The 12,668-nt window shown below is 40.2% G+C and overlaps 2 protein-coding genes across 13 annotated transcripts in view; one reads left to right on the top strand and one right to left on the bottom strand.

Annotated features, from left to right (window-relative positions):
- Window positions 1-12,668, bottom strand: part of NDUFAF2 (NADH:ubiquinone oxidoreductase complex assembly factor 2) — a 135,296-nt gene that overhangs the window by 78,287 nt on the left and 44,341 nt on the right. For 5 of the 12 annotated variants that reach the window (XM_054055411.1, XM_054055417.1, XM_054055406.1 and 2 more), the window contains one exon: window positions 5,078-9,237. The exons of 1 other annotated variant lie outside the window; for it this stretch is intronic. In XM_054055411.1, coding sequence (XP_053911386.1) covers window positions 9,011-9,237 — 227 coding nt within the window. In that variant the 3' untranslated portion in view covers window positions 5,078-9,010. 6 more of the 12 variants (XM_009559598.2, XM_054055407.1, XM_054055409.1 and 3 more) reach the window with 3 other exon arrangements.
- SMIM15 (small integral membrane protein 15) lies at window positions 735-3,899 on the top strand. The gene is made up of 3 exons (XM_054055418.1): window positions 735-802; window positions 879-933; window positions 2,199-3,899. The coding sequence occupies exon 3, from the start codon at window positions 2,225-2,227 to the stop codon at window positions 2,447-2,449; it is 225 nt and encodes a 74-aa protein (XP_053911393.1). The 5' UTR covers window positions 735-802; window positions 879-933; window positions 2,199-2,224; the 3' UTR covers window positions 2,450-3,899.

The following is a 12,668-nucleotide window of genomic DNA, read 5'->3' as shown; positions in this document are numbered from 1 at the left end:
AGATTAGGATCCTTTGTAATGACAGCAGTCTCAAACTAAAGTATATCTTATAGAGAAAATCTCAGACTTCACTTCTAACTTGGACCACGAAGAATCCTTGTGGTATCCTGTAAAAAGGAAATGAAAATCGCTGGAGCTGTGAGAAAGAATTTTTCTATATAAAAATGTGTTACTTGAATTTAGCAAGGATAGGATGTTAGAACCGCGGTGAGAGAGATTCCACGTCTATGTAATGAACATTTCAGAGCACTGAAACACTACACAGTGCAATTACTATTGTATCAGGAACTCATTCTTACACCATTAGCCAACCACAAAGATTCATGTAATCAGATAGAATCATAGAATGGTTTGGGTTCGAAGGGATCTTAAAAGATCATCCAGTTCCAACCCCCCTGCCATGGGCAGGGACACCTCCCACTAGACGATGCCCCATCCAACCTGGCCTTGAACACCTCCAGGGATGGGGCAGCCACAGCTTCCCTGGGCAGCCTGTGCCACTGCCTCACCACTCTCATAGTGAAGAAATTCTTCCTTATGTCCAGTCTAAATCTGCCCCTCTCGAGTTTATAACCATTCCCCCATGTCCTATCACTACAGGCCTTTGTAAACAGCCCATCCCCAGCTCTCCCGCAGCCTCTCCAGGTGTTGCCAGGCCGCTGTCAGGTACCGGAGCCTCCCTCCTGCGCTAAGCAGAGGCCCCTCCCCGGCGCGACGGGCGGTGCGCGGGCTCTGCTTCCGGCGGGTCCTGCCGGGCCACTGCTTCCTGTTTCCGGCCGGCGCAGGCGGTGCTCGGGGCGCGGTACGGGGTAGGGCCGGGCCGGGGGCTGCGGGGCTGGGCGGCCGCGTTCCTCACGCGCTGTGTGTTCTCTCCGCAGGGAGCTCGGCGCCGCCCTTCCTCGCTCGGCAGGCCGAGAGGCGCCCCCGCCGCAGGTGAGGCCGGTGCCCGCCGGGGGGGAGGGAGAAGGGAGAGGGAGAGCCCGGCTGGGGCCCGGCTCCGCCTCGCCCAGTGCGGCGGCCCCCGCGGGCCGACCTGGTCCTGTTCGGCCTGGAGAAGAGAAGGCTCCGAGGAGACCTTAGAGCGGCCTTCCAGTACCTGCAGGAAAGCTGGGCCAGGACTGTTTACAAAGTTTGTAGCGATAGGACATGGGGCAATGGGTATAAACTGCAGAGGGGCAGATTTAGACTAAACATAAGGAGGAAAATCTTCACTATGAGGGTGGTGAGGCACTGGCACAGGCTGCCCAGGGAAGCTGTGGCTGCCTCATCCCTGGCGGTGTTCAAAGCCAGGCTGGATGGGGCCTTGGGCATCCTGGTCTAGTGTCAGGTGTCCCTGTCCATGGCAAGAAGGTTGGAACTGGACAATCTTAAGGTCTCTTACAACCCAAGCCATTCTGTGATTCACATCTGCTTCTGATTTGCTGACTGCTGGTTCACAATTCAAAGCTCTGCCCTGACTCCCTCAGCTCCCCAGTAAAACCTATGGAAAGACAAACCAACTGGGATCTCTTCCCATCTCTTCTAAAGGAGGGACCTTGCTTTTTTTTTTATGTAGCAGTTAATTCTTGGTAGTATCTGAAGCTATGATGGATGAATCATAGAGGCATAGAATCATACGTGTTGGACGGGACCTTATCATCCAGTTCCAACACCCCTGCTGTGGGCAGGGACACCTCCCACCAGATCAAATTGTGCAAAACCTCATCCAGCTTGGCCTTGAACACCTCCACAGAGGGGGCATTCACAACTTCCACAGGCAACCTGTGCCAGCACCTCACTCTCCTCACAGTAAAAAATACTTTCCTAATACCTAATCTAAATCCATCCTCTTTCATCTCAAAACTTTGACTCTTCATACTATCACTGCGCTCCTTGATAAAGAGCCCATTCCCAGCTTTCTTATAGGCTCCTTTTAAGTACTGGAAGGTTGCCATAAGGTCTCCCTGCAGCTTTCTCTTCTTTTGGCTAAACAAGCCCAAAATACCTAATTATTTTGTAAACAGTGTACTTTAAGGTAGGGTCAATTCGTAGCTTGTGTTATGCTTACATTTATACCCTATGCACTACTTTTAATTTCTAGCAAAAATGAGTGTGCTCTTTACTAATGAAAGATGATAACTTATATTAAAATAGTAATTGCTGCGTATGTGTGCTTTTATTTTTTCTGAATACTTAGAAATTATTTTATTATTACACAGGGCTTTCCCAATAGAAAACAGAAAAAATGTTCGATATTAAGGCTTGGGCGGAATACATCGTGGAGTGGGCTGCAAAGGACCCATACGGCTTTCTGACTACAGTGATCTTGGCCCTCACGCCATTGTTTGTACTTAGTGCAGCGCTTTCGTGGAAGCTTGCAAAAATGATTGAGGCCAGGGAGCGAGAGCAAAAGAAGAAACAGAAACGCCAGGAGAATATTGCAAGAGCCAAAAGATCAAAGAAGGATTGAATGGGGAAAATGGGCGTTCCTTGTGAAAAGAATCCACTGTTCTTTGATACTTGATCATGTTATTTCTTGAAGTATGACATTTAATCCCTTCAATGTATCTTTTCTGTTGAGATGATTTGCGTTAAAAGTTTACCCCAGTGACACTCATTACAGTCATTAATCTACTACCTGTGTTGTAGTGCAGGTTGTTTTTCTAAGTTTGTGTGTTAAACAAAAATTTATCTGTTGGGTGACTCTGGAGGCAGATTGTTTTTTTTTTTTTTTAGCTGAACTATGACTTAAGTGTCTTAAGATTGTCAAATTATGGGGAAAATGAGAATGGCAAACTAGGTTACAGAAAGACAAGTTTTGGTGTACCTGCAGCTTCAGCTGGGTTGCTAATCTTTAAGCTCACTGTACTTGGCCCTGTGGTTCATGCAGCTGTGTGCCTAGAGGATATGCTGTAGTGGCATTGATGGTGGGGCTTGTCTGCAAAAAGACCCTAAAACTTGGCTTTTCTTGTTTCCTGAACTGCCAGCCATCAAGAGTCTTTCAGGTCAGCCCAAACTCTAGGAAACTGATTGCTTGTTCTTATTACCTTCGTTTGTCTTAAACCATTCATGTTCTACAAAATACCTGTTGTTTGGTTTTTCCCTAAGGAACAGCTGAACACTCCACCTGTAACTGATTTGTTTCTGCCTCCAGAAACTTGTTATGCTTCAAAGAACAGCCATAAATAGGGTGAGACCAAAGGCCCAGGTGGGCTGATGTTCTGTGTCCCAGTGACCGAGGGCAGGTGGCTGTGGGAGAGTGCAGGAGGAGGATACGCATGCTGGTGACAGTGGTTCTGGTTAATCCTCTGTGCTAACCCTCTGGCTACCTTTGACTTAGAACTGTCTGAATTTAGGTGGGATCTTTGTTCTCACAACCTTGAAACTCTGCTGCCTTCCATATTGCAAAATACGGGCATACTGAAAAAAGTCCAAGTGGGGATTGTGTTGTAAATAATGCCAAAATTATTTAACCTTAATTCAGATTCATGTTTTTCTAACAGAATTGATTTTTCAAAGCCTAATTTTTATTAATAGTCTAGTTCTAGAGAGCTTGTGACAGTCATTAGGTTTTTAGACTTACAGATGTGCTTTTTAGAAACTAGTCCTCCATTATTCTTCAACATAAAATCTTAAAATGACACATTGTTCAACTGAGGAGACCTGTAGAGCTGGCTGACACCAAGGGGGATGAGAAGCAGACAGCGTACCCAAAGTGGGTTAAAGTGAATGTAAAATATTGTTGGATCCTCTCTCAGTTTTGTTGGTCAAAGCAAGCATTACCAGAGTATGACATTTCAGCATTTTATAAATATGTGGGATTAAGTGTCCACCGTTTTGTCTCAAGTGTTGTCCAATGTGTATGTGTTCCACCTTTGATACCTATGTAGCTTAAAATACATGAGGGAGAGCTGATGAGGAATGCAATGCATAAATAAATTTGATACTTTTTTCAAAAAACTGTGTGGTCTTTATTTTGACCATCATCTCTAAGCAAATACTCTGCATGTTCTATGTGTCTAAGCTATGGCCAAACAGATGCAATTGTTTAGGGAAGTGCCTGCATACAACAGAAGAAAACCACTTCAATTTTCTAACATAGACAGTCCCTTATTCCAAATGGTGTGTTATTTTCCAGCAGCTTTACCAGGTGCCTCTAACCTCTAGTGTAGTTACATGTAGTTTAACTCTGCCCGATTTCATCATGTACTTCCTGCTGGCTGCAGTTCAAAACATCATTCAAATACGTTGATTGTTTTCTTATATTTAATTTACAAGAATGTCTTTGAGATTAGTACAGTGCATAGTCAGTGTAGTGTCAGAGTGATTTCTGTTAATGAGATAAACTTTTCCATCTACATGTCAGAGGAAAGCACACTGGCACTGCCAAGGTAATTAACAAGTGTTCTGAAGAACTACCTTAGACATTAGTTTAGGTTTGGGAAAATTTAAGTGTACCAATTAACTGACCTTTATTACATCAAAAACAATTCTAAGAATAAATGAGTCTTCAAGGAAAAAAAGACTTCAGAATTATTTAAGAAAACTGAGTTATCTAGAAAACCTATGAAAGATTTCATGGGTAACTGATGAACAATTGTGGAAAACAAACTTACTTAGTAACACACCCTTGTTTCTCTTTAAACCCAAACATTTCACAAGAATTTGTCATGATTCAGGCTATATGAAATTTGTACTTGCTTTATTATTTATATACTTCTATTTGCTGCTTTTATAGCTTTATTATTCTTTAGTTATACATTATCTCGTATGTAACAGCTATTTATCTTGCCAGTTAAAATATCCATTAGCAATATCTGTACATGAAAATTGTTTATTTTTTATGACTACCACCACTGCCTGGTGGCATCCAGGAACCTGGCTGAAAGGTACTTGCAGTGCTGGTTGGATCTGGTGAAGGCTCTTTCTTGCCATAGTAAGGGGCTGATGCGTGGCCTTCAACATGTGTATGAGCTGGTTCAGCAACAAGTCCCTCCTTGTATTCCTTGGCCTGAAGCAGCTTATCCTTTTCCAACACATCTTTGACTTTCTGCTTCATTTCTTCTCTATAATTTTCATTCCTAAGAATCTCCTAAGATCACAGTAGAAAGATAATTAGATGAATAGAAGTAAATGCAATCCACAATGTTTGAAAAAAACATTTTAAGCAGTCATTGTTTTTCTTAATTTTACAATCCAGATATTCAGATAAATACATAGCTAAAATAAAATGTGGGGAAATTATTTTTTTCTACAAATGCAGTTTTAGCCCTACCTTGAAGTGTTCTTAATGTTTTGCTCATGTTATTGAAGTAAAATCACATTGTAGTGTCCGGTTTCGCTATTGTAGTGGATCACGAAGGAAAAGAAGTGTCATCAAAAAAAAATGACAACACATTAAAAGTAAGGCTACCTTTTACATTGCTTTCTAGAACTTGTTTAGAACTTCCCACAATATAGCTATTTATCACTTGCATTTCTTCCCGTAACTCACTATGCCTATGATGGGAGGCCCTAGGCTGCAGTTTTGGGAGAAATAGACATATCTTGACTCTGATAGTACCTAAGATGAATTCATGCAAGAAAAAGCTAGAACTGAATTGAAACTACTGAGATAGTAACCCAGGATAAAAAACATAGGACAAGGCTTGTGGCAGCTTCCCTGAGGGAAACCCTGCCCCAGAGACAAGAAGACAGCTCAGTAAGGTCAAGGATTAGTATGATACAAGAAGCAAGGGAGGCCAACACATTCTCAGCTGATGACTGGCAGCAAAAGTGAACTGGGTATTGAGATGAGGACACTAAGCACAACACTGCTCAGGCAAGCTTTATGTTAACTTTAGGTATCTACTAGGCATATTAGCTAAAATAAACGTACTGCTTTTGTAACAGGCAAAAATTCTCACCTGCTGCCCCTGCACAGGTAAAAAAAAAAAAAAAAATCATAAAAGCAATCTAGTTTATCAGGGGTGGAGGTAAGCCCCTAAAACTGAAGCAACTGTCTGATACATGATGCTACTGCAAGGCAAAAAAGCCTGCACAGGACGTGTATTCAGAGAAGGCTTGTACAACTTGCTGACTCAATTTCATTAAGCTCTACTAAAACATGGCTGAGTACAGGTTTAAGTTGGAAATTCACTAAAAAAGCTGACCCAAACTGGGATTTGGCTGCTTCCACTGAGAAGTGCTGAGCCTATTAGTTGAAACAAGTGCAAGCAAAGGCTTGTCTACAGGTCTAATCGAAAATCAGTTGTTAGTAGAGCTTGTGCTCTAGTTCAGAGGAAAACACAAAAAACTCCAAATGTAAACACAAATAAAAAGCACCCTGGAAAATACTGAAGTTTTTTCTCATTCATTAGTATACGCTTCCTATTAGAAGGATGTTATGCAAATCTGCTAACAAGACCTCTGTGCTTTTCTTAAGGCAGATAGTGAAGAGTATTAGAAACAAAAGCAGAAAGGTAATAGGAATTTTTAGAACACCTTGAACTCAAATACAACTTAACTGCAACCAGCACCATGTAATGAGGAAGCTGCTAATATCCACATTTAGACTGTGAGGCAGGAGGAAAAAGGCTGAACAGCTTTCTCCAGATTACATGTATAATACAGAGCTAAGGAGAAACTAGACCAGTACACTTCTCTGAGCAGAAGATCATGAGATTATTTTAGGAATGGTATTAAAATGCATGTGATATTGTCAAGAGTTGACATCGCACGTACATGAACATTGAAGAACAGAAAAGAAAAAAGGACAATATTTAAAGAAAACTTTATCTTAGAGAAAATATGAAAACTAACACTATTTCCTTAGTCCTTAATTACTTCTATACTTAAATTCACAAATGCACAGAATAGAGGCAAAACACTTCACATTCCTATGTAGCATCAAAATACAAAAGTAGCACATAAAAAAATTTGCAAACTGAGGTGGGTGAGGGGAGAAAATTCTCCTATACACAAATATATTGTCAAGTGTATCAAGGTCACAGTCAATACAGCAAAACCCCATTGCAACATCTCTCAATTCTACCATTGTTACACACAGGGCTGTATAAATCTACCATGACCTTACTGATTTCAAGGAGATTACTCCTGTGGTGCTTCTATTACCCTGCTACTAAGAAACAAGGTCGTACACCTTCATGATATCTGAAGATTGCATCACGGTCTCTGCTAAAACAGCATAAAATGATTAAAATACAAATGTAATTCATGTACTGTGACCAGCTACTTACTAACTTCAAACCTTTTCCAGTGATTACATTAACAAAGTTATCTTAGTTGGGTAACAGCAGCTGTAACTAAATTGCAAATGCTCAAAGTCCACTTAATATGTTGATGTATAATTGGCATCTGGTTTGCAGACTCAAATAAGGCTCTTCTAATAAGCTTTCACTGGCTAAAGTACAGTTGTGATCTAGTTGAATAATGACATTCATCTTGGAAAAAGCATGAGGAACGATCCTCATTAGCAAATATATTTAAACAAACCAAAAATCAACCCTGCTGCAGTTTGTTCAGAATCTTCTATACAATCCACATCAGGACAAAAATTTTTCAAGTTCCAAGTAGCTGCATGCATGCGTTTCACGCATTAAACTCATACCACTAACATGTACACTGCAATCAGGGTTCCTGTGCTCAAACTAAAGAAAATGTGAATCAGGTATTAGGTGTCAATTGACACATCAGAAAAATTGGATCAAACATGAGTTTTCTTAGCATAAACATATTGTCCTTTCACACTGGCACATGTGCTCTGTGGAATTTTCTCACAGGCGCCAAGTCCTTCCTGTTTGTAATATTACCACCAGCAAATACTTCATTCTCAATTCTCACTAGAACATATACTTTTTTTCCTTAAAAAAACATTGTGACTGTATTTCTAAATACTACTGGTTCAATCACTAAAACAACTACAGTTTGAGGCAGTTATGAGACTGAAGTTTCCCTGCAATTACAGGCATTTAAATAAAAGACCAAGTATTTCCAAATTTGATTAGGAAAACCAACTTGGTTCAAAATGCAAATGTTAATCAAGCTATTGCATGCATATTTATAGAAGGTATTATCCTTAAAACACACTAGAAATGTACAGGATCTTTATAACTAATCCTCCAAATCTGGCTTTGGTTTATCTGCATGGCTCACTGCAAATAAATACAGCGAGCATTAGGTTCCTCCTCAGGCAACCTCCTGGTTCTACAGGGCTTCCTACCCAGCGGTAGAGAAGCCGACATCTGCTGGGGCGAACTTCTACCCATGACAGATAGTCTGTAAATCTGCATAGCAGCATAGGCTGCTCCAGCTCACCTGCACCTCACTACATTTTAATTCTGAGTCTCCGTTGCTACCCAACCCCTTACTATTTGATAGTGTGAACAGTGACTGGGAGCAAAAAGTCCCTTTTTTTTGCCTTCTCTAAATTACACTGGCAAGTTCAGAACATTTATCTTTCCTCCTCCTCTGAGATAAATGGAAATATTTTATAAAATGGGTAGCTTCGTTATGAACTGCCACTCGAAATACACCATGTAAGTTTTCTGAAATCTAAGAACATGAATATGTAATGTGCGCTTCCTTTAGAGGAAATACAAAACCATTCTGTCCAACACAGAAAACATTATCTACCAGGTAACTGCAGTCATCTAAGCGTTAGCTTGTTCTTCCAACACTGTATAGAAATAAATTATATAAACCCTTTGAACCTGCAGTTCTCATGAGGCACATGGCATCTGAAGAGTATCGGAAATGCCCTTCACCATTTTTATTAAAAGAGAAATCTAAGGATTACGGGATCATGCTACAAAACTAAATTAAAAAATGCCCGAAGACATCCAGCTATGTTTTATACCAGTTGAAATCCCTACATGTAGATGTTCACTTTGAAATGCACCAGCTCGCAGAATTTGGAACAACATTCGTGCAATGTGGTAAGAATTCAGTCCAGCCACATGTTCAACAGTTTACTTCTAGATAACATGAAAGAAGAAATTTTACTCACCACAGGTGAGTCCAGCTTTGGTGATTATTGTAAGCTCTCTGAGGTTTTCAATCCTTGTAACGACTGGAGCTGCATGCCTCCTCTCCTTAGAGAGGCAGGGTTTGAGGAAGTGATGGCTAAAGTTTTCTTGAAGAACATAGTATTTTTATTAAGGAAATGCCAAAGTGGCCCTATGCGGAGTCTGAGGCAGCTGCTTTTCATCCAGAAACTGATGACTTCTGCACATTCTGACATCTCAGTAACAGTAACAGCTGCATGGATGAAGAAAGAAAGCCAGACTGTTCATGGGGGCAACGCAGCCCCGTGAAATGATGCTGCCTTCTAAGTGTGTTGCTGTGAAACGGATCAGGCTGTATTTCATGCCAGTGGCATAAAGTTTCCAACTCTCCTGCAAACTATACTTTTGTTTAAAGTCCTCGCTTAACTCTAGCAGCTGAGATATATCACCAAGCATCCTCTGCTGCTTGTAAACTGTATTTGCCTCTGTCACAGACGGAGAAACATCTAGAAGATTGTCTCTAGTCAAAGGACTTGCAGTGCCTACCAGGCTGTAGTGGAAGGCCTGCTTTGTAGGCTCAAAGTTTGGAATGGAGCATTCTTTCACTCTCAAAGGATCTCATTGTCACTGCTTTCCCTTTTCTGAATAAACTAGTAGTCTTACGGAATAAATAATATTAGTTCCTCCCAGTAGGGAAATTTCATAAATATAAAAGATTTCTCTAGACTTGCTTCTTCCTTCAGCTGAGTTCTTGCTCAGTGATAACCAGCCTTTGCAAACACTTCTTTCTAGTCTTCTCCATAGGTATAGATGTCTGTACTTAACATTTTCTATCCTACATCACCTCCTGAACCCCACAATCTGAGGAATCCATCCTCCTCTTCCTCTCTCTTTCTTACTGTTTCCTTCTCAGTTCTCAAGCCAGCCACTGGTTTTAACACCACTTGCCTCCCATGGAGCTTCTTCTACCTCCTGAAGGCAAAGGGCAACCCAAACTCGTGAACAAGTATCATAGCTCTAAGGACGCAGGTGGCTAGACATATAGTACCAATGGAACAATGTGTAAGAGGGAATGTTTAAAGGTTATTTTAAGACTGGTTCTCACTTTGGTTTTGTTCTTTCCAGATGATTTTCTAAAGACACTATAGCCAAACCTATAAATACAGGAGTTTATGTATTATTAATTTTAAGCAATGTCACATTTCATTTCAGATGTGTTTGTGTTTTGATTAATTTAAAAATGAACAGCTTCTTTATGCTGTCTTTGAAACTACTGGAACTTCCCAAGTTATCTTAATTACACGTTGAGATACTCATGCTTTCTCTTGACTTGAATAGGGTTAGCTAACTATTATTTGATGCCAGAATTGAGAAACATCTGGACAGATTAATGTTCTTCATTTAAACTGTACAGATACTCAAAATGCATAGCATACTCACATTTTGATGTCTAGTTTGAATAGTTTGTTTAATCATGAATGAACTTGAACTTTGAATTCTGTTGTTAAAACTTCATATATGCAAGTTAGCATAGTTAAAATTTTAAAAATTACAAAAGGAAAGGAAAAATAATCTGTTTTAGAACAGTATTAAAGAAGTTTATTGCTGTAAGACAATTTAGACATGTCAGAATTTGTTCTTCACTGACAAATTAACTGAAAGTCCAGCAAAGTGGTGGAAGTCAAGCCAATTCACCTGTTTTTATGATCTTGCCAAACTTGTTGACTAAACTCCATTTTCCAGTTCAACAAGTTAAATGGGCAAGATTAAATAATGGGATATTACATCATATTTCAAGAGCAGAACGCAGAGAGAGGATCTCATCACTCAGAAGCACAGAATGTTCTGACCCAGGGCAGGTCTTGTTACCTCAGCAACTGAGCATGAGAGGCCACAGGAAGAGAAAAGGCAAAGAAACTAGAACGTAAGGCATATCAACAACACATGGAATCAGAAGGGTTTATGCCTAGATTATTGTTATAGTACTGCAAAGATTTTTGTACAGAAGTACAAACATGTTCAAGATCACAGATAAAACTGTGTAGGAGCAGCGAAAATCATGAACTACTCTAGTACCAGTGCTCTCTGCTCTAGGCAAAGGCCAATGCATAGCTCTGATGACCACAGAGCAAACAAGGAACTGTAGATGTGACTCAGTCCCAGTTTGGCCCTTGCTTTCCCCTTTCTCTACAGGATCATGTAATCTATACCAGCCCTTTTCCTAGTACATTATTTCTCCCTCCACCCTGGTTCAGCTGTGCTGACAGTGATTTAGGAGACAAAGCCAATGCTCCATGCACTTCCTCCAACATGGAGAGGAGTAGCAGAGTGGCAGCATCCCTTACAGCCTTGGGAGTTGAAGGGCAGATAAAGCAGAGTAATAGGACAAACCAGTGTCTTGATATTCTTCAGCAGAGGCTGACAAGCACCTACATTTCAAACCTGAGGGGAAAATTAATGTGGATAAGACAGAAAAACTCTAAACGATGTTGGCTTCTTCAAGGTCTGAATTTTTTTTTTCTTTTTTTTTTTTTTTGAGTTACTTCTCTGACCACTCCCTTTGTAGCTTAGCTCTTCATACCGCTCAGTTTTACTGCCCTTTCAGACTGAATAACAATCCTCTCTGGATTCATGCACAATTTACAATATAAAATTCTATTTAGCGTAAACCAAATCATTTGAATAATGTCCTAAATTTTCAATCCTGGTGGTGATCCTGGATAACAATGGTGGAAAACATTTTGCTCAGAGCACTGTCTATGCTTGTGCTTTTTTAATAGCATTTCCCAGAACTGTAAATCATGTTCTGCAGTTTTTTGTGGCATCAGAAGTAAACCAGTCACTTGCTAAGTCCTATTCTCTATGCAAGAATGTACAGTCTCTGTGTCAGAGTCCTCATTTTAAAACTTCTCAACTGAAGCATCGGAAAGAAGACAGAAGCAGAACTATAACATGCAATCCTATCAGTGTCAAAGAATTTTTCTAAACTGCATCCCATTCTGGCTAAAGGAACAGGAATTCTGTGTAAAGTATTCTCCACGACTGAAGCTAGTTTTGATCATATCACCTCTCAAATAAATAATACTTATGATCAAATAAATGGGAAAAGTGGGTATGCATTATAGCAAGTAAACCATTGAATGTAATTTCAATGAAATGATTCATAGTAGGGGGGAGGGAGGGAGAAACAATCATTGAAACCTTATGCTTATTACAACTCGCTGAAGTACATTTTCCTCCTTTGACAAGGAGGCTGTCAAAACAGGTAATTATGGAAACGGTAGATATAGTTTGAAAGAAGACAGAAGCCATCACAAAAAGTTTTGTTTTTTAACATTTCACCTTCTATCTAGCTGTGCAATTTGGAAGTCACCGAGTTTTATTACTGTGTAACAAGCACATAATGCACGAGAAAAGCAGTAATTTACAGTGATTTTCTATTCCAAATTATTTTCAAATTCTTGACACTAATTAAAGGAACTTAATGCAATTCTACTTAACTTCCCATAAAATATTAACAGACATACACATGCATACAAAGCAACAGTGAGTTTTCAGTTCAAACTGAAATGAAAAAGATTACTCATAGCTCTGCAGCCCTGTGTGCACTACAGAGGAAGTGGCATCTCACTTAAAAGTGAAGTAACTCCTAGCACAAATGCGTGTTCACAGAGCAGCACTACT

Source organism: Cuculus canorus, chromosome Z (assembly GCF_017976375.1).
Source record: "Cuculus canorus isolate bCucCan1 chromosome Z, bCucCan1.pri, whole genome shotgun sequence".
Lineage (NCBI taxonomy): Eukaryota > Metazoa > Chordata > Aves > Cuculiformes > Cuculidae > Cuculus > Cuculus canorus.
This window is presented reverse-complemented; position numbering and strand designations above follow the sequence as displayed.

What these genes read in the sequence shown, in the direction of transcription:
- SMIM15 (XM_054055418.1), top strand. Translation starts at nt 2,225, where the DNA reads ATGTTCGATATTAAGGCTTGGGCGGAATACATCGTGGAGTGGGCTGCA.